The sequence below is a fragment of the Amphiura filiformis genome, chromosome 5, assembly GCF_039555335.1.
Source record: "Amphiura filiformis chromosome 5, Afil_fr2py, whole genome shotgun sequence".
In the NCBI taxonomy this organism is placed as follows: domain Eukaryota; kingdom Metazoa; phylum Echinodermata; class Ophiuroidea; order Amphilepidida; family Amphiuridae; genus Amphiura; species Amphiura filiformis.
Window position 1 is genome coordinate 14,876,116 of NC_092632.1, and position 26,743 is coordinate 14,902,858.

Genomic DNA, 26,743 nt, shown 5'->3' on the forward strand with positions numbered 1-26,743 from the left:
AAGCGGCAGTCGTAAGATCCGATGCAATTTTTGTCGCAAGATGTGCAAATTAGTCACCACATTTGCCTATTATTTTATTTGTCGAATTGCTTTTGGCCATTTCTCGGAACTATATAGAAATGTAATTTGTAATTTGGTGGGGTGATGGTTAAGAGCAGTCTTAAGATCAGATGCTATTTTTGTCACAAAATATGCAAATCAGTCACCTCATTTCCCTTTTTTTTTCTATTTTTAAAAACGCTTTTTGCCATTTTTTGGAACTGGTAGGGGGTATATAGATGTAACTTGGTATGGTGGTGGTAAAGGGGCAGTCTTAAGATCCCACGTGATTTTTGTCGCAAAATATTCAAATTAGCCACCTCATTTGCATATTTGTTTATTTTAAAAGGCTTTTTGCCATTTTTGGAACTGGTGAGGCGTATAGAGATTTAACTTGGTGGGATGGTGGTAAGGGCAGTCTTAAGATCCCATGTGATTTTTGTCGCAAAATTTGCAAATTAGCTACCTCATTTGCATATTTCTTATTTTTAAAAACGTTTTTAGCTAGAATAGAAGGCTGACGCTGCGCCAAAACACGTATGTAAGTGTATAATTATTTAATAATAAATGAACTACCACTAAATGTTCCTGTCAGTGCTGCAGTGCAAAACTTCTCATGCAATTCCATCTTTTACATTACATTCAAATAATAATTACATTGTAAATTGGAACTGACACCAATTTTTTTCAGGAATTCTTGTTTTATTTGGCCTTAAGTGAAAATTCTGTGATCCTTTATCAGCCCTAATGTCCATAGACATTGCTCTGAGAATTTGTACACATACAAAACAAAATTAATTCTATAAAACACTTTTAATCATGAAGATTAATTTTATTTCTTGTCATATAATTCATGAACCATAAATGGAATTGAAGGAATATACAGTAACCGATTAGACGGAAACCAAAATTGCATTTTACAAAATGTAATTTTGCCTTATCATAATTATTCAAATTTAATTTCTTATCCATACATATAATAAAATCCATTAAGGGGTCGGCCACCCCCTTTTGCACAGTATATGTGTGGGACCTGAGAGCACATCAGACCCACCAAATTGCATTCTGTATGAGGAATGTCCTTCCGATATCAAATGATTTTGATTTTTTGAAATTCGTGATATAATACAAATTTTATGGCAAATTATTAGAAATTGATATTTGTTTTTATATTGTTGACATTTAACAGTCCTGTAAACTTTTTAAATCTAATAACATGAAAATTCTTGTATATCTTCAATAGAGAAGGTCAAAATTTTCATATGATGGATGGCTTTTCCTCCCGGCTACATACACTTAAATACAGATCATTATAGATTTCTGAAGTTCACTTTGAGGACTGTTAAATGTCAAAAATATAATTTTCTAATAATTTGCCATAAAATCTGTATTCTATCCCAAATGACAAAAAATCAAACTTACTTGATATCATCAGGACATACCTCACATTCAGAATGCAATTTGGTGTGTCTGATGTGCTCTCAGGTTTAACAAAAATACTGTGCAAACATCACTATCTGAGCCCTTAAGAATACATACTCTTGCAATAGCATAGCATCACAGGGCATGGGACCATACTTCCATGATGGGGCACATACCCTTAATATTATATTGCAGGAAAAAAAGACCAGTACCCCACATACAGTGTTCCAGCATTCAGTTGACTCAACCATTCTCTTGCTGATTTACTCCCATAATGCCATAATTTTCAATTTTAATACGAAATGGTTCAAAACAAACTTGATTTTATAACAAATTGCAAATTGTGGTTAATTTTGTCCTGGTATTTCGAACCAGGGTTAAACTTTCTTGCCCCATCATGGTCAGTACATGCCTCTCCTACTTTGTATTGTACACATGAACATGTTTGGACGGTAATCAAGACTAACTACAAATATGAAAACCTTGCTCTATAATTCAATCAATATAAATATGGAATGGACGGAATATACAGTAACAAACTAGTTGGACGGAACCAAGATTGCATTTCATGGAGTATAATAATAGTTTTGCCTTATTATTTAATATATTATTGAAATTCATTTGCGTAATACACATAATACTCATACTCTGGCAGTGGCATAGCTTAAAGGGCACATGGGGACATATTCCCCAAAATCTGTGATGTGATAAATTTCATTGAAATATGTGGGTCCCTTTTGGTATCCTATTAAGCTTCATTGCCCATATAGCCACGATATATCACTGCCACATGATAGATAATAATTACTGAAAATAATAATAATAATAATAATAATAATATATACCACACTTTTATATTGACTGCTATGAGGGGCATGGTGAAAATTAAAGTCTGCAAAGATCCCAAAACTGTGCTATGGCCAGAAGCACTTGTGCCAAGGACCATAGCATGGTTTTGAGATAATCAAGGGCCTTTAATTTTGACAATGCCCCGAATTTAAAGCAGTCAATATTTGTTTTATATACAGTAACAGTTACAGACAAAGATTCATGACAAAGATTCTTGTCTTCTGACCGAACTGGGCATCATAATGATTGAATTAATAGATGTAGGCATACACTCAGATCGACCATGCCATCGCCCATTGGGTGTTACCTGGGCAACAGGCATCAAACGAGTTTACTATACCCATCGCCTAGTCAAAACTATGCCTGCACTTTTAGCTGATCAGATGACAAGAATCTAAATGAGGCACATTAAAGTACATTATACCACTGGTCTCAAGGATACAGTGGTTTGGATTGAAAAGTGTTTATATTATAATATGGAAATTTGTGCCATCTGAAGCACAACTAACTTGTTTTCTCTTAGGATGAATGCAATTTAAACAAAACAATATTTAACAAAATTGTTATGATTCCACAAGTACATAATGTGTGAAATACTGTAAGAATGTAAGAACATACAAACACAAGTAAAAAAAAATAGAACAAACCCAATACTGAAATCGTAAAATAAAAAGTATTTGAGCAATTGACTTATATCACAAATATACAAGCAAGACAAGTCAACCATGTAAATGCTAAAAAGATATGAACATCCATTTGTGGTTCAAAAAATGTATATCATCAGTGAAGATACACAATAAACCAACATCAATAATAACATGTGTCTGTTCCCATCACAATTTTGATTTTACCCCTTAAAATCATATCATTTACAGGAAGTGTTTCATGTGATTAGTTATTTGCAGCCAAATTCTAAAATTGCATATACATTTCCATACTTTGGATCTTGAGATACTGATCAAAGTGAAGAAAACTTGCAAGAACAATATCAAAAAGACTTGAATTCAAAAGGATGTGCTACAAGTTTAGTTCAATCTGGCTGTAAAATGTCAATGTTTCCTGATTTCTTGTAATTAATCGTCTTCATCATCAGAGAACACATCCGTCACAGCTTGAGACATTCCTGTTGGCATCCGTCTGTCGACACCACCTGCTTGGAATAAAACAGATGGGAAAGAGAAAAATGTTTATAATACCATTTGTATTTTCAGACAATCTATCACACTGAGATGTATCACATGTATAAATATCATCCTATTCAAGAAATAGTAAAAAAAAAAAGGTGTTTTTTTTTACAAAAATATCTGGAATTTTTTAATTTATAGCCCAGCCAGACCCAGAAAAGTTATATATCTGATATTTACAAATAATAACTGAATAGGAGTATAGGAACAAGCTATAACATGTAGGGACTTCATTTTATCATTTGTATATATACATACAATCACATACCTGCCCAAACACTCACATACACCCACCTCCCCACATGTACACTATTACACAGACACAAGGGCCTGCACTACAGCTACAAAACCCATGTAGTTGCCTAGGGCCGCAAGCAGTAGCGTAACCAGCAGGGGGGCAAGGGGGGCAGAGTGCCACCCCTGACAAAAAATGAAAGAAAAAAGTGCCCCTCTGGCAAAAAATGAAGAGAAAATATGGAGGCAAAGGAAAAGAAAAAGGGCAAGGAGCCCCTTTTCCACCAAAATTCAACCAAATCATGGACCAAAATAGTGCAAAATACAAAATATTTGCGCGCTGCGCGTGCACATTGTCACAATTAAGTCCCTTTTATCCCAATCATGGGCGAAAATAGTGTCAAATACAAAATTTTTTGTCATGTACAGTCTCTCTAAAAACAAAAACGGTTATGTACCGGTATGTATGATGCAATTTATTTTTCGTCTGTGCCCTCAAAATTTTATTTTGCCACCCCTGACCAAGAAAGCTGGCTACGCCCTGGCCGCAAGGTTTGAGGGATGGCAAAATGTACACAACAAAAAGTGTCAGTCCTTTTAAGCCTATGGAGAGGGAGCAGCAGTCCAGAAGATGGTATTAGATGGTAATAATTTAATGCATTTTAGCTATTCCAGATGGGAAGTGTATTGGGAACACATCCATATTCAGTGTGTATGTACATCTACACACCTGTAAAAACCATGCATACACACAAATACACCCCCACACACAATAATTCTTACCTGATTGAGTTTGTGGGCTTGTCTTATTGCCAGGTGTAGGAGCAAAAGCAGACCTGTAATGGAACCAATAAGTTTCATGACAAGTTACAAACATGTTTAAAGCCTATTCATAACCTCATTAATATACGCGAAGCCTGTAATCCAATCAAAAGAAATTGATTGCCTGACCATGCACTAATTGCGAGGTCATTAATAACTCACAATGCCTCCGGACGCGCAACAATGACTTCTGCGTGGAGTGCGCGCGCGTGCGTGTATCAGCTACGCGTTATGGCAACGCACACGCTTACGCGATGCCGTCGCGCTTCTGTGATTGGTAGCTCTTGTTGTCGGTGCGAATGTTATATTCGCCTGGTTGATTTTTTTGTAGGGTAGGTTACAACAATGATTAAAACTGGTTATATTTAACAGCGTTTTATGGCATAAAATAACATAAAATGCCATTTTGATTTGTTCAAAATATTAGATACGACGGTAATGAATGACAATAATAACTTTGCACCATCTATTTTGAGGTCATGGAAAAATACTCAAAATAGATGGTGCGCAGTTATTATTGTCTAAGTATTTACCCCATGTCTCTTAGGCCACCGTAATTAAATAGTTTGTCTCATACACCCGAGCACATTAGTAAAATCACCAGCTGGATTGAGTATATTTCATTTACTACCAACACATTTTTCTGTATGAAACTTTGTTTTGTGCAACTTATTTCCCCTTTTCAATTATTAAAAGCGGGTATGGATTTAAAGAACGCCTAATTTATTCAACATGCACTTCAAAATACTTCTTTAAATTTGACTCTGCTTACTCATCTTTGGAGTCAGATAACTTACTCTTCTTTAGAGTCAGATTCTTCATTTTCCTCATTTTCCTCAGATCCAACTGGTGCCAGGGTGGTTGGATTGAATTGACTTATTGATTCACCAAGGATTCCTACTCTGTAAAATTAAACAGTCCAAAAAGTTGGGTCAAAGTCACACACTTTCAGTAAGTAATCAATCACACTAACAAATACACAAACAGCTAAAAATGTAAGCAAACAACCAACCAACAACAACAACAACAACAACAACAACAACAACAACAAAAACAACAACAACAACAACTAGCAGCTTTATTTACTTACAACTACACAGAAGTACTTTAAATGAGATCATTTAATGCATGTAGCTTACTCTTTCTTATATAATGTTGCTGACCCTTGACCTCCATCATCATCCTCAGGTGGAACTTCTATGTTTCTGTTTAAAAATAATGCAATATAATAGCAATTTCACTTCATGTTTGGAGATGCTGAAAATTGTTTTGTTCAAAGTTTTTTTGGGTTTTGAATTCAGGACAGTAGGATATATTCTTTTATCCTCATAGTTCTTTGCAGAAAATGAAACACCTTCTGAGAGTACTAAATTGAGGGTATACGATGTATTGTTGGTCAAAGCAGCAACAAAAAAATGTAGTTCACAGCATCTTGCGAATGGTAGTGAGCTTTAGCAAAAATTGCATTGCTCAATTCATAGCGAGCTTGTAGTAGAATTCAAATATCACAGATATACTTTTGTAGGTCCTGTGGTTCTTGAGTAATGTTGTAAAGAGGGCTGAAACAACAACTTTTGTAAAACGTACATAACTCATTACCAACAATAAGTTTTCAAAGTATATGATTTGTAGAATGAACTTTTACAAAACACCAAAGTGTTATTTTTCAATAATATATTGATTCAGATAATGAAAATCGAACACTGTTAGCTCAGGACCTTGTGTAAGAGCATAGACAGTGTCTAAGAGTCTGTCATGCACAGATTTGTCTCGGCCATTGCAAAAGGTGACTTATAGCCAGTATGACGATCATATGACCATATTTAGAGAATGCGCCAATGATTGACAGCGATGTATGTGGTTCATTGGGCAGAGCTATTATGCCCATATTATAGGCTGTTATTATGCAGACATCACACTCTGCGAGCGGTACAAAAAGGTGATCGTAAAAGGTTTATTATGAGGAGGGTGGTGCACAGCAGCCAACTGTCCTCTGACCCTAACTGACATGCACTGTTTGTCACATAGACAGACTGTGAACTTGTCGCTGCGTACAAAGCAGGGAATCACGACTGTTACACAGTTCTTGTCCTCAGAATTGGTATAGGCAATTTGTACAGTCAGAGTGCCGCCGGTCTGCTATATCACTGTCTAATGGCACTCTGCATGGCACCCATTTATGATGGGAAAAAAAAAAGAATAAAAGAAAGAACGATAAAAGTATGCTTACCCAGATGAGCCAACATGCATCCTGCCAAACAGGTAACCTTTGTCTTCTTTAGGTGTCGGTAGCATGGACACTAAAACAGGAGATCGTTTACTGTACAACACAATAGAAATATCAATTAGTTATATCATTCAGTAGTGACTTACAGAGGCTGAATTACAATATTTAACAAAAAGAATGGACAAAGAGGGTAAATGTCTGATGATGACCGAACTGAAGATGAAGTACCAGACACTGGATGACAGATTCCCCATAGAGTTTCCACTAACCTGCTTTTAAAATGACTTCAAAACAAATACACTGCACATGAATTTACAATATTCACAAATTAAACACATTTTGGCCCAAGAGGTAAGTTTACTGACATGTACATGAATTATTTTACTTTAATAAATGTGTGGTTTTTTTTCTTTCTCTCTCTCTCTCCCAACTATCTCTATTTCTCCGCCCTCCTCTCTCTTTTGTCTGTGCATGTAACCAGTGTTGGAATTAAGCATTTTTTATGCGTAGCAAAATTTGCTTTCATTACTTTTCTCTTGGTACATTCACATACTTCAGTGTGTAAGTCTATGGCATAAAAATGCCACTCAACTCCAAAATTGTGTAGCATTTTGCTACGCGATCCCAGCTATTTCCAATGCTGCATGTAACATGCAGATTGAATGTGTCTATGTTGATTGTATGTCTAGCCTCCAGTACTTACTTTATAATACTTGCTATGGCTGGTCTGTGGCTGTATAGAAACAAAACACAGGAAAAAAGATGCTATTAACAAAAATTCACATTGCTGTGGTTTCCCATTTAAAGGTGGTATCATAATCCAGGGCTCAATATAGATGGGGGCAGAGGGTGATTTTCCCCTGAAAATACCAAAATAGCCCTAAATATTTTTGATTATGGGTGCAATTTTTAATAGAAAGTAGCCCCTGAAAGAAAACTATTTTGAGGCTTTGGGTTCAAAATAAATGGTAATTAAGGGTATATAGCTCCTAAATCCTGAAAGAAGCCATGAAAGTTAATTAACAGGAGAATTTTTTTTTTTCAAAAGAATAAAAAAAAGTATTTTAAGACCTGTCATAATCAGTGAGTCAAATTAGAGTCAAATTGCAGCAGATAGATTGAGCCATCATTTATATCAATATCAGCAGTAGGTAGCTACTTCATAAACACAGCAGTATAATAGAGCTTCTTCATCAGTACTAGTAACTGCAGTAGCAGTTACTTCACCAATACTAACATATATGTTTAAGTCAATGGTAATGACTATGGACAAAATTATACCAGGTATTCTATGATGCACCTGCTTAAGTACAATGACCCTTTTTCAGACCTATACTTACACATGCTGTCTCCTGTATTCTGCTGGTGAAAGAACATCCTTGTTGAAGGAATCTAAATCAATAAAGGGTGTCATGTCTTCATCATCTGGAGCATTTTTCACTCTCAATGCTGGATTGAAAGCGTCAGATCGGAGCATTCTGCAAATACAGGCAGGAAATGAACACAAAACCCAAGAACAGAAAAACAGAAGATCTGATTTATTTCCACATAAATTGTCTTATACAGCCTGTCTCAAAAAAAATTGTGCAAGTGAAAAGCGCCCTCTCTGGCAATTAGAAAATACCGTTGTGACATGATGCTTACATCAACGTCAAGGGCACAGTCTTAGCTCTCAAATACCGTTTGTTCTGTTCAATTTGCTCTTTTTAATCTCGAGATATGTTTAGTTAACAACGAAAGGGTAAAGTCACAATTGTGCCACTTTTACTAGGGAATAGGGCTGTACATGTAAATCAATGATAGCTGATGTTGATGCGTCTAATGCACTCCCCCTTCGGGGCTCGTGCATTAGACGCATCAACACCAGCGCGCGTGCATCATTTTGTCTAATTTCATTATTTTCTCAAATTTCATGAAAATGTCAAAGTTCATTATTCTATAAGTGTGCAATATTTGTTTGTCTTTTAACATGTCTTGAATGACAAAGAAAACAATATTTACCATGGTAAAATCATTGACATGCACATGTATTTAATTTTACAGGAGAATGTGAAATATTTATTTATCGTTTAATTTGTCGTAAGTGGAAAAAGAGAATCATTATACCATTATCATGATAAAACATTAAAAACAATTTTGAATTTTTGTGTAATTGATGCATTCTTTTAATTTCACGAAGGAACTCTTGATAAACTTAATGCTATCATTGATTTACATGTACAGCCCTCTTCCCTAGTAAAAGTGGCACAATTGGGATTTTACCCTTTCGTTGTTAAGTAAGCATATCTCGTGATTAAAACAAGCAAATTGAACAGACTAAACGGCATTTGAGAGCCAAGACTATGCCCTTGACGTTGATGTAAGCATTATGTCACAACGGTATTTTCTAATTGCCACAGAGGGCGCTTTTCACTTGCACAATTTTTTTTGAGACAGGCTGTATGTGGGTAGTATTAAGAGTAGTATAAGTTTAAGCCTACCAGAAAAATACACCCTAAACAAAAATATCTTAAATAAAATAATTATAACAAAGTTTGCCTCTAAACAAGTTTTCTTCAAGCCAAAAATGCAAACAATTTTGATTCACATTGCAAACTAATTTGCAAAATTACCCAACCGAAGTTTCACCTGATCAGAAAAACTACACTTTTCCTGAAAATGCGTAATGCAATACTTACCTTGTTGCAAATACATATCTGTAAGTACAGAACATTACTTGTGTCCCCTTGGTCACATGGTTTCAATTTTAACAATTAACAATTTAACTTAGTATCTGATATATTGGGGGTTGAATAAATTGACCATCCCAAATACATTAATTAATAATCTTCAGCAGCATACTGGGTGTTAAAGGCCTATTCAGTGATTTGCTCATCCAGAAGATTGTAAAAATCATCAAAATACAGGTTTTGGTACATTTGTTGGTGCAATGATGTGCTAACATAACCTGCTAGTGGTTACGCCAAAAGCCATGAATTAAAGACAAGGTAAGACATCTAACATGAATCTGTAATTTCTCTACTTAAATAGAGAAATTACCTACATGTATTTGAATGGGGCTTCAACTTACTTTGTCAACACTGTTTTGTTAGCATAAACATTTCTGTCATTGAAATAGCAAAATTGTAGGATTTTAAAATGTTTAAAGTTTGTGTTTGTTTTACAAATTTGTCACTCACCTTCCTACTTCTTTGTTAATCAGTTCATATTCTTTTCTTCTAAAGCCAATCCAAACAACATGCACACAGAATCTGTACAAAGTCTACAGCAGATATAGAAATATGTAAGAATTAAAACTATTCAATATGAAAGACAAACAAGAGATATAGCATTACTCCCAAACAAACACTTATTATAATTTCATATCTACACATGAATATTGTATTTACTGTAATATATAATTTAAAAGGGGATAAACTAGTAACTACCGTACGCATAATTCTGTCAAATTACATACAAGAGAAACTCTGGTGCAAACAGCCTTACTAACCTCATAAACTTCTCTGTCTTTGTATGTCGATGATACACGTTGACTGTTAAAGAGAGAAACAATCATACATGTACATTATCTTGAATTGCAATAGAAAACAAATCTCAAAATTACATTAAAAAGTGCAATGTATGGCTTTTAATGAAATTAACCATAGGCAGAAAACCTCGCATACTTTAAAATAATCCACAAGAAAAAATGTTGAAGCCAGTTGTTTAATCCACTTTAACACATACTGTAATTTTGCTTTATTTATCACATTATTGCACACGTAACCAGAAATACACCCCAAATACAATATCACTATCACAAGGAAGCATTCTCATAATTATTACCTGACTTTGATTTTGAGCAGTTAATCTGAAGCAAATAGAGCTGGGCATCATACTTCATATTACAAAATTTCATGTGATTTTCTAGGCTACCTCACATCACAGGTCATAAAAATCTGGCTCAAATTTTACATCAGCCATGTGGAGAACCTTGCAGGTGTGGAAAAATATTAACCTAACCCATATCAGGTGGTTTCGGTGTCTGCCCCGGTGCCCCCATACCACTTAAGAGGAGACACCCTGTGCGTTGGGTTAAAGGGTACACAATCATTATCAGAGTTTGATTATATATAGCTAACTTGGTAGCCTACCTTCCACATGCCATGTGATGATGTTCCTTCAGGCCTATTCCCAATATGAGAACACAGTAACTCTCTGATAATTTACGTTGTACAACTGACATACGGGTCTGGATTTCGGCCATGGCTGCTTTCTCTGATAGGCTTGGTTCTCTAATCAATGTAAATTAATGACAATAGCAAAATATAATCTTTAAATAATCATAATTAATAAAGAAAAGGGCGGCCTATTACACTTCACCCTGACAGGGCGTAAGACAATTTGAGATACAATTAATTATGCGAGGATCAAAAATAAATGTTGCAACTCAAGTAAATATGATATAAATGACTTTATGAAGCTCGGGCAAACTAACATAAATTGATAGAGCAGAAAAAAATCAGGACTCAGCAGGGTTTGAACCCCTGACCTCACAATTACCGGTTGAGAGTTATACCGCTGGAATACTCGAGTTCACAGTGATTAAATACTTAATTGATATAATCAAAGTTGGGATCTACTTACGTAGCCATAGGCTTAGGTTTTCTTTCCAGAGCTAATTTATCAAAGAAACATGCAAAGTAATTCAAAAGACCCAAGAGAAATTCATCAAATTGTTCCAATCTGTAATAAATAGAAGCAAACATTGTGATGTTGTTTACATGTAGCAATCTCCTTACATTTATAGCGGTGTTGCAAAGTATTACAGTGAACATGGGTGTTGTCATGAGTTTCTAGGAATTTCACAAAGTGGCACACCGATCATAATTTTTTATTACACATGTTGATGTAAGTTGCTATCAGTGATTCACTAAATTAGAAAATCTAACAAGCATCCAAAATCAGATTTTTGCATTTTTGTAAAGAGAAGGGTGTAGATTGAAAATAACCTAATAACAACATGTTGGGTAATGTATGGATAGTTATAATATAGTTGAATAGAACGATATATCAAGACTGCCATTTTCTTCCATTTTACCAGTTGTTTCATGTGAAAAAACACCGGTCAATTTTGTTGCTTATCCTTCACTTTTTAGGTATCACTACAAATTTTTTGTTCTTTTGTTGGGATCACTGAGAGTGCCATTAAAGATGAAGACCCGCTTTTGGTCTAAGTTCCTTAGGGAATTAGACAAGGTTAAAATATATATATGTATGTAAATTCTGTTCTGTCTGTCATCAAAGTAAAAAGTCAGTTCTTCTGTGGAGAACTGGCCAAGCGGAGCTTCCTGTTTAAAGTAAACAAATTATATTTATTAAGTACTGTTGAATGATTAATTTACTACAAAATAGTCGTATTCTCCCCATTGTTTACTTACCCAAACAAACACATTTCAAATGAATCAGTGGAATAATTGACTTCATGCAAAGCTGCAAGTACAACATCTATCAAAATGAAAACGGAAAATTACAAAATAAACATTGAATTGAATTAACAGGATATTAGAACACACAGATTGTAGCAAAAAATGTATTTCTCCAAGAAATTCCAAGTATTTTTTTAAACGTATTTTCGCCCCTAAACAGGTTAAAAGTAATCTAAGCAAATAAGCACCCCTTCCCACTCTCTTTTAATGTGATCGAAATCCACAGAAACTGTACTGTGTACAAACAATCTTATAAACATACCTTTTAACCTTGTTAATGTGACCGTGGTTTCCTTGTTGGCCCTATCTTTAGCATTAGATCTGGCCGACTTGCTCACCAGACCTTGACGTTGACCTTTACCCTGCCCTTTCCCAGAAGTTGCTCTAGTGAGAAATGAGACACAAAATTAATACGAGTCACTTTATATTCTGTAGACAAAATAAACCAATATTTGATTATATAATATGAATATGAAGCTTTTTTTTTATCTATTTAATACAACACATTTTCAATAAGTGCAACACTACTGATATGGGCATTGATGAAGTAGAAATGGATACTGGCCAAGTAGCTATCTACTATTGATGATGAAGTAGCTATCTATTAGTGATATGGATATTCATTGATGAAGTAGCTATCTACTTCTGATATGGGCATTGATGGAAGTAGCTATTTACTACTAATATAGACATTGATAAAGTGACTATCTACTACTGATATGGGTATTGATGAAGTAGCTATCTACTGCTAATATTGGTATTGATGAAGTAGCTATCTACTTCTGATAATTAATATTGATGAAGTAGCTATCTACTTCTGATATAGGCATTGATAAAGTAACTAACTACCACTGATATTAGTATTGATGAAGTAGCTATCTACTTCTGATATGGGCATTGATGAAGTAGCTATCTACTACTGATATGGGCATTGATGAAGTAGCTATCTACTGCTGATATTGGTATTGATGAAGTAGCTATCTACTACTGATATTGGTATTTATGAAGTAGCTATCTACAACTGATATGGACATTGATAAAGTGACTATCTACTAATGATATGTACATTTGCTGAAGAAGCTATCTACTACTGACATGGACATTGATAAAGTAGCTATCAACTGCTGATATTGGTATTGATGAAGTTACTAACTACCACTGATATTAGTATTGATGAAGTAGCTATCTACTACTGATATGGGCACTGCTGAAGTAGCTATCTACTACTGATATGGGTATTGATGAGTAGCTATCTACTACTGATAAATTAATGATATTGGTATTGATGAAGTAGCTATCTACTAATGATATGGGCATTGATGAAGTAGCTATCTACAACTGGCATCTACTTCTGAGCATTGATGAAATAGCTGTCTACTACTGAGTCACCCATTCATGTAACCCCAGTTGAAATTCATACTCTGTGTGTGGAAGATTAACATGATTAAGGTCATGTTTTCCATAGGGAATGTATGAATTTCAACTGGAGTAGTCTAATATTATATAGGCTATACCTGTCTTTCTTGGCTGCACCATTGTCTCCAAATGTTAAGGTCTTCTTTCTGATTCCTCTTTTATCCCTTCCATCTAAGCCAGTTGTGGCACTGTTTCAAGAAAAAACATTCAGTTAGGTAACAAACCAAAATTTTTACGATGTCCTTACAATGATAGCCTGCTGATTCTAAAGGAAGCTGACCCCCTCCATCCCTCTCCGAAACGTAAGTGTGAAATGTTGAAACTTCCAACCAGAAAGGCCAATTTTGAACACTATTTTAACTATTTTGTTACAAATGTATTCAGACTTTTTGACCCCCTCCCATTACCTTTATAAGACATTTATCAAACCATTGGTTTGTTCCCTTACATGCTAAACATATTACATGATACATTTAAGCAATATTGTGACATATCCATATAAAAATAGATAATTATTTTCCAAAAAAGTTAGTTTTCCCTGTCAGTATGTCCCCCTTTTAACTTGGAGTCAAACAAAGGAGGTAAACCAAAAAAAAATTCTATTTTCATTCCAGCGGCCTATGTTCAAATGCGTGTCAGTTTTTTCCCATAAGCATATTAAAGGCCCATTCAGTGATCTCAGCGAAAGTGCAAAAAAATTAAAAGTGTTTATAAATTGCCTAAAAGTGAAGGATAGGTCATTAAAATTAGGTATGTTTGAAGTGAAAAATTTGGCAAAAAATGAGAAAACCAGCAGTATTGTCAAAGGCCCCATTCAAATACATGTATATTATACAGTATATAAATTACAGATTTCATGTTCAATGCCTTATTTTCTTAGCACATCTATAACAATGAGAAAGGTACAAAAATCTGAATTTTGATGATTTTAACAATTGTCTGGATGAGCAAATCACTGAATGGGCCTTTAAAGAGTGTCACACCTAATATCAATGCACAATAAAAGTTCCAGTTCACATCAAATAATTAGGTTTAATTTAGCATTCAAATGTCCCTTCAACATAATAATGAAGTGCAATAAATTGATCAAAACTGCCATTTGTCAGTTGTCACACATGTTAGTACACACTTCAAGGCCATGTCTATTTAAAACAAAATTGCAGTTTGTCAATCAAAACTTCCTCTGATCTATCTCTTCTCTCTCTCTTTCACAAGCAGGGAGGGCCTTTTGAGCAGAGCGAGAGCAATCACTCTCTACTGCTCTCCTTAAATCTGATATAGGAGAGTGATTTTTTAGTTCTCTCCTTATATTCTATTGTAAATGCTCTAAACAGCTCTCCTTGAAGGCTCCAGAAGAACTATTTAATGCTCTCCTGCAAATTCCAAAAGACAGTCCCTGCACAAGGGCCCGAGAGCACTAGGGTGGGGGGAGGGGTGGGCTACATGTCATTGACAATGGGGTATCACGCGTGACGACAACTCTCAAAAGCACCCAAAACAAGTATTTGCAAGGCCTGAAACTACACCCCTAAGTAAGTATGACAAGTGCAATTTATATCCCACCCTAAACAAGTACTAGTAGTGACATTATTTTTACCCTCCTTAGCAAGTAAATCATTATCGTTCATTTTCTGGACCTTGTTTTCACTGGGAAAACACAAAATTGAAAAGGTCAGCACTTTTGACCTTAATGTCATGATACAATTTCTCATAGGACTCTAAACACTTTTGATTTATTTCACCAGTATACATTTTTTCTTAAATTTCCTGGTTTTAGATTCATGATAAATATCATCATCAGTGCCTGATGATGAAAAAAAAAAGACTTTTTTTACGTGAATCTTTGGTCATGCATGATACCCCTTATCAATGAACAATGCCCAATGTTGATCAATGTTAAATCGATGTTGATTGATCAATCAACTGATAAAACAATCAATCAATTGGATCAGATGCAGCAAACAGACAATATGGTGTTAGAACAAACTTCAATCAATGTCAACTTGATAAGTATCAATAGGTGTGTTTAGACGGTAGCCTACTGTTGAATGTTACTTACAAGCGAGCCAGCAATTAAATTATGCTACAAGCGAGTGTGTGTCCACAAGGGCAATACGGGCAATACGTTTAGACGGGCAATACATACAAGTTTACATTTGAATGTAGTTACAAGTGACTTTACAAGCGATCGTCTGAACAAGCCTAGAATATTGATCACCAAAAATCACACTTGTGCAAAATCATAATTAATGACCATGTGAGAGTGTGTTAATCCAAGCATACAATTCACCTATTAAGTCTAGAAGGAGACCTCTGACTTCCTGAGCTGTAGAAAAGAGTCAGAATAGGATTGCATCAATTCCTGCACCATAACATCATACCTTTTTTTAAAAAGATCTGTACTGGTATTTCAAATCCCGTCCCGAGTCATAAGGTCAAATATTATATAAAAGAAATAAAGGGTAATGCATTATCCTTTACACCCAAATAATATGTGTCCGAGGCACTAAAAATGTAAATGTAGCTTTGCTGTGCTCTGTTATGCGAGAAAAACATTAAGTTTGTTGCCCTGGCCGTGATGCGTTTCGACAAATAATAATGGGTCACGGAAGTAATAGAATATAAAGTTTGACACAGTCAGTGACATCACCAACATTTTTCTTAAGGGGGGTGTGTGGGGCAAAGTGAATATCAGGGGCCAAAAATAAAGATATTTCCTTAAAATTACCAAAAATGTTCTATTTTGTATTGGGGTAACAGCTTTTTAAAAATAACAAATGCTTGAAGATAAAAACAAAATCAGTTTGTTTCAGAAGACAAGGCGGTTCTCGAACCACAAGTCTCGCCTGCTTTTGCAACCGCCTGCTTTCGCGACTACTTTTGGTAGAAGTAAATGAATTTCGCAACCGCCTGTTTCGCGATTTCTTTTGGTAGAAATAAACCTGCAACAACCCATGGTGACCCAGAACCTTTCAAAAATTTGGCTCTAAATGTTGACTGTACCCACCAAGTTTCATGATCATACGACAGTTTTTTGTAATTTGACCTCAGATGACCCCTGGATGACCCCAAAATGACCTTAAAAAAACCTCTAAATGTTGACTGTACCCACTAAGTTTCGTGCCCATATGACAGTTTTTAGTAATTTGACCTCAGATGACCCCGAAATGACCTTCCAAAAATTTGGCTATAAATGTTGACTGTACCCACCAAGTTGGATGCCCATACAACAGTTTTTAGTAATTTGACCTCATGTGACCCCTGGGTAACCTTGGATGACCCCAAAATGACCTTCCAAAAATTCGGCTCTAAAGGGTTCATACCACTAAATCCGCCTGTGAAGCGGTTTCCGGTAAAAGTTTATCACGACTACCCAACTTTGCATCCCGGCTTTGCATAAAAAATGTGCAAAATCGGTACAATATTAACAATTTTAGTGTTGCAAATCGTGTTTTGCTAGAACTTGTGAAAGATTCTGAAGACATAATAATGAAGTTGATCGAGTATTGCCTTTAAGCTGCAGAGTGGATTAATGACAATTTAGGCAAAATATGCAAATAAGCTCATTAATATTCATAAATATGCAAATAATATGACATAAAACTAAACAGCACATCACGCTACCACATCCTATTCCCATACCATGTAACCCATGTTTGATATAAAATTGGACGGATTGAGTGCGATACCTGAATTTATCGGTCGAGCTAGAGTTTTCAAATATCATGCGAGACGAAGTCGAGCGTGATATTTGAAAACTCTAGCGAGACTGATAAAACATGATTTTTAGTAAAAAAACATGATTTTTGATCAAAAATGCAACTCTTGGTCAAAAATGAATTTTGACATGATTTTTAGTAAATTAATGTGATTTTTGGTCAAAATGTGATTTTTTGGCCAAAAATGTGATGTTTGGTCAAAAATGTGATTTTTGGTCAAAAAGTGATTTTTTGGTCAAAAATGTCTATTTTTGGTCAAAAATGTGATTTTTGGTCAAAAATATGATTTTTGGTCAAAAAATGTGTTTTTTGGTCAAAATGTGATTTTCACATTTACAAACAAAAATCATACCAAAAGAGACTTTTACACATAAAGTATATGAACTATGCACTCTATGAAGAGGCTACAGATATGATAAAACCCTGTAGCTCCAGGTGACCGATACACACATTTATCGGACAATTAGGTTATGTACTAAGGTATAGGATGCAAGATTCTGAAGACATACTAATGAAGTTGATCGGGTACTGCGTTGGAGCTGCAGAGTGGATTAATGAATTTGCTTCCGCCTGGACAACCAGGCAGCCAAACAAACAAAGAAACAGGCAACCATCTGGATGATAACATAAGCCCCACATATGTGTGGGGGCCAAAAATTAAGAAATTGCACAATTTGTAACAGTGGCGTGTCCGGGGGCTTTAGGTGCTGAAGCCCAGGCGCACTTTGTTAAATCCATGTAAAATCAGCCATTTTTTGGCAATTTTAGCCATTAGGCGTATATAATGAAATTATTAGTTTCCCGTCACCCGCCCGCATCACCTTTTCAATTTGACTAAAACAACTTTCATTATTTTCATAAAAAAGTCAATTATCTGAAAATTGAGATGGAAATAATCAAAATTGAAACTCTCAAAATGTCTGACATCCCCTGCTGATCATAATCAGCAGTTTTTCTTAGTTGTAGGGGTAGAGGGTGTGGTAAATAATGAAAATGTAAGGATTACCTCATCATGTTTCTAGTGATTACAAAAAATGCAAATTCATTTATGAATTTCTTTTCATTTTAATCAAAACCAATTCAAATCTTTACTCAATCTGTTGCAAAATGTCTGTAATGATGATTTATGCATTAATACCTGTTTTGAGATGGTCTTTCATCAACAATACAGGTAATACTAATAGCCATGTAAATGAAAGTGTTGACATAATGACAATAATGAAATTTTCCAAAATAATGAATAATGAAATCATGACCTCATATTTCACTGAAAAAAATGTGACTGGAAACTAATCATTTCATTTCATTAGCCTTAAGGTTATTAATTATTTTAAACTGTTGTGATTTGGTAGTTCACAGCATCTTACGAATGGTAGTGCGCTTTGGCAAAAACTGCATTGCTCAATTCATAGCGAGCGTGTAGAAGAATTAAAATATCAGATATACTTTTATAGGTGCTGCGGTTCTTGAGTTACGTTGTAAAGAGGGCTGAAACAACAACACTTTTGTAAAACGTACATAACTCATTAACAACATTAAATTAAGCAAGTTTGCAAAGTATACGATTTGTAGAATGAACTTTTGCAAAACATCAAGGTGTTAATTTTCAATAATATATTGATCTAGATAATGCCAATCGAGTTTTAGGTTGCTTCGACCAACAATACCTCGTCTACCCTTAAGCCCCCACATAACTCTGAAGCCCCCCTGAGCAAAGTTCCGAGGCCAAAATACAGGACTTTATATCAGGGACAACTCTCACGCATAGGCCGTGAGTCTCACGCATTCGGTCATTTTCTCACGGTCTCACGCCAAGGTAGCATAATCTCACGCCTAGGTAGTAAATCTCACACAAAGAGCTGTCAAATGAGTAAAATCTCACGCATCGTAAAAATAATTTGTTATCCCCCCCCACTTTTTAGATTCTTGTGCACCATGACTCAAATAATCATGGGTCAAAATGAACGTTGTAGTCGACAAAAAATAATTCCGTCCCGGTACACCTCTGTTTGACAGTGTCTCACGCCAAACAATTCTAAAAAGTTGACAGCCCTGTTTTATATCTGCCTACTCCCCATTCCAGAAAAATTCAAAACTAATTTTTTGGTATTAAAAAAATATTTCCGGTATCCTGTTTTGCCAAATGAAACATAGCTAAATCCTAATCCTTTAGTTGGTCCTTAGCAATAAAATTCAAATTTTAATATTTGGCTAATTTTTGGAAATAAGGGCCAAAAACATGCATTTTTAGGGTGTTTTTCATATGTTGTGACAATCAAGCCCAAAGACTTGTACTAAGACTAATTTCAGTTTATGCATTCTAATTTTTGGAAAAGACATGTTTCATTCTTATAGTATACCCAACCATTTAATTAAAGTAACACAAAAAAGTGAAAATTAGAGCAAAAATTTCAGCATATACTCAAGATTTTGAATGCTTAGACTTGTTCCAAGTCTGTGATTTTTGTGACTAGACTGTCAGAAAACATGCAAAAAAGCATGTTTCTGGCTCTTTTTTCAAGAAATTATTAAAATAGTGAACTTTTTCTTTTACCTCCATCCAATTAGGACTAAATTAATGATTAGGCGCGTGAAAGTCGATTCCGAGTTTACCGTCCCCCGCCCGCGTCACTTTTTGGAAACCAAAAATACCAGCGTCAAATTTCAAAAATGCCAAAATAATTCATTATTTTCAAAGTATCAGTGTTTTCACCAGTTCTAGCAATTGGAAACATATACTTTTGTTTGTAAAACATATAAATTCATAACTTGGAAGCAAAACCAGGCTCTTTTCTAACTTTCCTAGTCCCTACCTTTCGTGAAATTTTTTTCGTCGCATTTATTTCCATTTTGCTTTAAATCAACACGCATTTTAGGTCAATAATGAAATCTGATGAAATAATGAAAATGAAAAAGTCACCTCACCAACCTGGACAAAAAAAGTGATGATAAACTCGGAATTGACTTTCATGGGCCTTAGGGCTCATTCTCCGATAAAGCGTTCAAGTTTGGTCTCGGTAATTGCAAAATTCCAACCACGAAGAATTGATGAAAATCATCCAGAATCGTAAACTTTAATAGTTTCAGAGCACAAAACAATGCATGGGTGATTTTTCAATTATTTATTTATTCGTTATTTATTCAGGAAATTCCATCAATACAAATGTACTGGTCTCCCTGGAAGACCTGATTAAACTTATATATATATACATAATACATGAACATGATAATAACAAAATAAGAAATATATATATTATACAAAATGAAAGAACCAAACATGCATGATACAAAACAAAATGCAGCAATGTTGAGCTCAAAATATAAATACAAAACTTATAGCAGACCAATTGCATTTTTGAATCCACCCAAACTCATTGAATTAAAATTGATACGAAGATTTGGAGGAAGATTGTTCCAAGCAACTGAAGATCTGTAAAGGAAAGTTTTCTTTCCAGAAGAGGTTTTCCATATTGGAACAACCAAACTGTTTTGAGACTGACCCCTTGTACATTTGGAATGTGTAGAATGAGTGAAAGTAAAATGAGATGAAAGATAATTAGGAGCAATTTGTGTGAGACATTTAAAAGTTAAAATAAGTAATTGATGCTCCCATCTACAGCCAAGTTTAACCCAGTCTAGGTCCCTCATCATATTGTCTACTGAAGTTCTAATGTCTGCAGAGAGCAAAACTCGGGCTAGCCTATTATGCAAAATTTGGAGCTCATTTTTGTGACAGGCACTGAAATTGGACCAAACAGAACTGCAGTAGTCAAAATGAGGAAAGACAAGGGCTTATGAAAGCATTTTGACAGTTTTCCATGGAAGGTATTGCTTTACTCTACTGAATAACTCCTATACGCTTGGATATGTTAGAAGATAAATAATTTACATGTTCATTCCATGATAGATGTGAATCAAAGGTAACTCCTAAATATTTAAACTTTTCCACTCTTTCAATTTGTTCATTTCCATAGACAAGAGAAACATTGTTAAACTTATGAAGAGCTTGTCTTCAACAATACTTTATTTTTGAGCAATATTACTTGTACGCATTGGTGGTAACGTATCAGTGGTAACGTATCTGTGAAGCCCTTTCACACTTTTGTCTTAATCGTGCAAGTGTAAAACTTACCGACTTAATACTCATACTTGATCAGTCATCACCCAATGTACTGAAGTCTGGTATGGTATTTGGCTTCATTTATTACAGCGTTTTTTCCGAGGGGAGTAGAATTTAGGTAACGTATCTGTGACGACATGAACGTAACGTCAGGATTTTTTGCCATTATTAGACCTGATTTTTTTTTACTTGAAACCATTGTGTTATGTACCACATATATAATATAACTATGGAGCCTACTTGATCCATCACATATGAGAACATTCATATAGCTAGTTATTTTGACAGATTGCTATCCATTAGAAATATGGTAACGTATCTGTGAACAATATTGGCGACATACTCTCAAAGACCTGTTGGAATAATTTAATAACCTGCGTTGTGATGTTTTATACTTTATAATTAGGGCATGATACCAGCTAATGAAAAGTACCTATAATCCATTATTATTTGCGCGCATGTATAGCTTAACAGGGACACATTATATACGGATCGCACCTTGGCTGGCGACATGGAGGAAAACAATGGATATGCATAATCAGCTTTATTGTTTTATACTTTCTAGGCATGTTACAACCTCTAGCCTCACACATTTAAGTAAGCAACTCCTAAGTATAAGTTATATTAATAAAAGTCATTTCTTTCTGACGAAACAAGTCTGAATACGACTTGAAACTATGGGCGACACAAATTTGGCTTTTTGGACACTTTATCGGAGAATGTGCCTTAGGATTGAGCTATGTTTCATTTGGCAGAACTTGATATTTTTTTAATCCCAAAAAATTAGTGCGGTATTTTAATATCCCCTCCCCCCTTATACAAATATGCAAGATTTTGGGGAACCCAAATTTTAAATCTTAAATTGTCTTATCATATTATTAATGCGAGCGTAGCGAGCAGGAAATTTTGCATATTTGAATGTGTTCCTAACGTTTTCCTCCTACACCTTTTTAGGGTGCAATATAGAAACGGTGCCCAAAATATCTATGCCAAAAATCGCTTGCCCCCCCTTCGCCTGCCAAAATCGCTTGACCCCTTTCGACCTGCCAAAAATGTTTGCCCCCCCCTTTTGGCCTCCCAAAAAATATTTGCCCCCCCCATAATAATTCCCCACCCTGTGGTACACATAATTATTGCACCACCCCTAAAATATATGTACCGGTACATTTTATTTTTAACCCGGGCATGATCTAGCGAAAATAAGAAGAAAAAAAAAAGACAACCTGGCTTAAAAATATTGACTAACCTCCCAATAGACTGATATTACATGAGAAGAAAAAATATGATGGAACCAAAAAAATTCCAGGCTCTTTGGTTCCGCCCGGGCTCGAACCGGGGACCTTCTGCGTGTAAAGCAGACGTGATAACCACTACACTACGGAACCGCGCCGTGTTTGAGGCAGGAAAAATGTATTACTTATAGGCCTACTGTGTACAATGTCAACTCAAACAATTTTATAATACATTGTTTAGTCATACCTCGCTTGAAACTCTAGAGAATTTGATTCTTCTTTCCAATACCATCGGCCTGTGCTTGGTGCGGGTATCTGTAAAATTGAAAGGTAATATTTATGTGATTTTACGGTGAATGTTTTCGATCGAGTAGCAGTAGTAGTACTAGTTTTCTGCTCGAGTCATCATGCGAGTCGAGTTCATCAAGTTTGTCATATTGTTTGATATGCGTGTTTATTCATCGACACATACCTCCTCAACAATTGCTACAGATTTTGCCATCTCAAAAAGTTGCTAACGTTTCAATGCCGTAAAGAGATACTCGGAAAAAATACATTGTCGTCGATAAGTTAGATCTGGAATATCCGCGTTCGTTCATCGCTTTGGAAACAACCTCGATCACTTTTGAGAATAACAAGACTCCATCAATTAGGAAAAATATATACGTGTGCACTCTTGTTGAGAGAACATGAGAATGTTAATCAACAGAGGGCGCTAGACCTATTTTGTGACTGTCAGCACCAGGTGTCACAGACGCATGGAAATTCTGAAAGGTGACGACTTTGGCTCATAGTAGGCCTTGACTTATGTTTAATTTTTTCTTCTTCTTTTTTTATTTTATTTATTCCCTGTACTTGGGACTGGTGGGGGAAAAGGACACACTACACAGATATAAGCAACGAAAAAAACTCCTGTGAAAAGCATGAAATGCCCGAGAAAGAACCAAGCCAGGCCAAAACAACCCCAGGAGATTTCCGGGGAGATTTCCCGAAAACTTACATCTCTGCATACTGCAGTTACTGTCCGTTTTCCTATACACAATACACAGTGCTCTTTCCCATTGACGCGTGACCTTTACAAATAGCCCTACGTTAACAGTATGGGGATTAGTCTCGCGGCCAGACTGTATGTGGCTATCACGAACATACAGTCTGGGAAACTGAAGGATCTACGTGATTGTGATTGGACAGTCGATTCTGAGTGTCAAGTCACGCAATTGATATAACATCGTTCGCAATTGGTCAAGATACCATGACGTAATTTAACCCCGGAAGCCGTTCGTCAGCTGGCTGCAGTGTATTACGGGGATTTCCCGGGAACTGTTTACGGTTATGTTTACGAGGATTTTATGTAAACAAACAAGGTGTTAAACATGAACAAAAGAAAGTATAATTAAAATGCTGTGTGGCGAGTGACACTGTATGGATTTACCGTGACCGGCGCGGCAGACAGCTGAAGCACGATCGCGACAGAGACAGGGCAGTTTTGTGCTGATCTAAGAAAGCTTAAAAGTGACGTGAGTATATTTATATTTAATTAAATAATTAGGTGGCTGGCATTTTCTTCGGAAGGGGGTGGTCTCAAATATACTTGGGGGGGTCATACAATTTTTAGACCAAAAATAGGGGGTTATAATTTTTTTAACACCCAAAATAGGGGTTTGTAGAATTATTTAAGGGCTGGCGACTAAAAATTTTCACGCACTGCATGCGCATTCTTTAACTTCACAATCAAAATGTGCATACAATCTATAGCTATATATAAATTCAAATTTTTTATGCACTTCACGCGTCTTCATCGCTCTTAGCCTTTGGCGCACTCCGCTTCAGTTCCGGCAATGAATGATTTGTCTTGAGTGCGTGTAGGTGGAAGGGGGTGGGGGTGGGGTTGGTCATAAAAATTTGTTGACCCAAGATAAGGGGGTTGTTAAAAAGTTTTGGCCGCGATAGGGGGTCATAAAAAATGCCAGCCCCTTATACTAGGTGCTTTACATGAATTGAATCCTACAGTCTGAGGGCCGATGACACACATTCGATGGGTGTAAGGTGCTTGCATGGAAGGTCATTAGTTCAAATCATCCTCCACTGACCTCCAGACGGGCTCCAGAAGACATGCAAATGCATTTGCATGTCTTCTGGAGCATGTCTGGAGGATGATTTGAACTGATGACCTTCCGTGCAATAATTAGGGGCTGTGCAATAATTATGAGCTGGGGAGGGTAAAATTTCCGACCGGTTCGCCAACAATTGCTTGGCCCACCCTCTCTCAACCTGCCAAAAATTATTTGCCCCCCCCCCTTGCGCATGGCCGGATGCTAAATTTTTGGGATCCTAATTTAAGCATTTCCGTACTGTTTTCCTAAGCCTTTTAGAGCGTTTTATTTAAAAGGCGCCACATGAATGTGTGCCAAAATTCCTAGCACCCCCAATTTTACCCTCCAGGGCTCATAATTATTGCACAGCCCCTTATATGTACCGCAGGGGTGGTGAATTGGGGGGGAGTTTTTTGGTAGGCCAAAGGAGGTTTGATTTTAAAATAGGTGACGAAAAAATAAAACCCTGTTCTATGGGGCTGACCTACTGAGCTTTTTCCAAAATTGGGAAACAATTTAAGTTTACAAATGAATGCCACTGAGTAAACCAAATGTTGGGAGGGTAATTTTTAAAGTTTGACTAGCTATAAAAATGTACCTACAGTCCACCTGATCTGCAACCAGTATGTGACCAGTCACAGTGTATCATTTTCAGTTTACCAAAAAAATTGTTTGAATTTAAACAATAAAAATATTTTATTCTTTTTCTTTTAAAATTTACAGGTTGATGTGGTAAGCCGAGTGGTTGACCAAGCCTGGGAAACTTACAGAAGCCACCTGGGAGTCAGCAATATGAGGTTCCACATTCTGCGTTATTAGTCCGATGTACACTGGTGTGGCAACAAGCACTCCACAAACAACTTTTAATTTAACACATTCCAATTTAGAAACTAAATTTATGCAGTGAACTGTGGCAACAAATGAATAAGGATTGATATTATGAAGCTTTGTTAGACTGGATAGACAGAAGCTGAGAATCATGTTTATTCAGTGATTCTCAAATCTCCAATGAGTGCACCACTGTGAACTCTTTAAATTACACCATAGTACCACTTTCAGTGCACCTTAATAGCATGTAATTGGTACAAAATTCACAGCGAAATCATCTGGCCATTCTTACATCTGTTCACAGCTCAACTTATTGTCAGAAAAATGCAAGTATTTTCATACCCTATGAAATACTTCCACTAACTCATTGTGTGGCAATAGATGGCCTTGAGGTCTACATGAAATGTGTAATTTCCACCTCTTGATAGGAAATTTAGTTTCATCTCTTTTAAAAGGGTCAAGGTTCACTTGTTTCATTTAGACTTTAAATGTGTTTCTGGTAACATAGGTCCTGGAATTAACTCTCAGTTGGTCAGCCAAATATTTTATAGTGAATTGTGATCACATGTACATGCTGTTGAGGTCTGTCAGGAACTAGTAAGGACATTGATGAGAGATGAATGACTATAATCTGACTTATGACCATGGTATATAAAAAGTACATTTTATTCAACCTCTTTTCATGGTATCTGAAGATTTACTTTTCATACACTATTGAAAGAAACTATAATTATATTTGATAACACAAGCACTGGTAATACTGTTGGTAATTACAGATGGCATTTAATAACAATCATGACTTTGTATTTCATAACTTTGTATGTGTAACACTGGAAAGAAAGAATAATAATTACAAGCATAATTATTTTTATAGTTTGTTTGAATTTGCTTCAGTGTTAATACCTGGGGAACCACTCAGAATAAATGTGTTGTCATCATCGAGCAACAATCTGCAGGAAAGGGTACTCTTTTCATGCATCATCGCGGTCTGCAATTTAATATACAATCCTACAAACCTATGGGACAAAAATATTTTTGCAGGCAAATCATGAAAGATCATGGGTTTTATTTTTGCCTGCAAAAATGTTTT

General features: G+C 35.7%; 1 protein-coding gene, 1 long non-coding RNA gene and 1 other non-coding gene across 5 annotated transcripts; 1 reads left to right on the forward strand and 2 right to left on the reverse strand.

Annotated features, from left to right (window-relative positions):
* Positions 1 to 1,716: 1,716 nt before the first annotated feature.
* Positions 1,717 to 23,394, reverse strand: LOC140152698 (protein phosphatase 1 regulatory subunit 36-like). 3 transcript variants are annotated; one of them, XM_072175158.1, is made up of 17 exons: positions 23,205 to 23,394; positions 22,980 to 23,047; positions 15,952 to 15,987; positions 13,760 to 13,849; positions 12,508 to 12,629; positions 12,198 to 12,264; positions 11,404 to 11,502; positions 10,911 to 11,051; positions 10,268 to 10,310; positions 9,957 to 10,039; positions 8,118 to 8,255; positions 7,481 to 7,510; positions 6,781 to 6,870; positions 5,690 to 5,755; positions 5,348 to 5,452; positions 4,512 to 4,564; positions 1,717 to 3,463 (listed from the first exon to the last, which is right to left on the reverse strand). In XM_072175158.1, the coding sequence occupies exons 1-17, from the start codon at positions 23,232 to 23,234 to the stop codon at positions 3,384 to 3,386; spliced, it is 1,341 nt and encodes a 446-aa protein (XP_072031259.1). In that variant the 5' UTR covers positions 23,235 to 23,394; the 3' UTR covers positions 1,717 to 3,383. The 3 variants fall into 3 exon arrangements, with proteins under 3 accessions (XP_072031259.1, XP_072031260.1, XP_072031261.1); XM_072175159.1 differs by having other exon boundaries at positions 1,717 to 3,460; positions 23,205 to 23,391; XM_072175160.1 differs by lacking the exon at positions 15,952 to 15,987 and having other exon boundaries at positions 23,205 to 23,390.
* Trnav-uac (transfer RNA valine (anticodon UAC)) lies at positions 22,813 to 22,885 on the reverse strand. The gene has a single exon. It is a non-coding gene; the product is annotated as a tRNA-Val (tRNA).
* Positions 23,395 to 23,848: 454 nt separating the features above from the next.
* On the forward strand, positions 23,849 to 26,668 carry LOC140152700 (uncharacterized). Its single transcript, XR_011859041.1, has 2 exons — positions 23,849 to 24,249; positions 25,549 to 26,668. It is a non-coding gene; the product is annotated as an uncharacterized lncRNA (long non-coding RNA).
* Positions 26,669 to 26,743: the final 75 nt, after the last annotated feature.

Coding starts and splice junctions, on each gene's coding strand:
- LOC140152698 (XM_072175158.1), bottom strand. CDS start 23,234: ATGGCAAAATCTGTAGCAATTGTTGAGGAG. Junction 11,052..11,403: donor AAACCTAAGCCTATGGCTAC/GTAAGTAGATCC, acceptor TACATTGATTAG/AGAACCAAGCCTATCAGAGA. Junction 5,453..5,689: donor GCAACATTATATAAGAAAGA/GTAAGCTACATG, acceptor TTAATTTTACAG/AGTAGGAATCCTTGGTGAAT.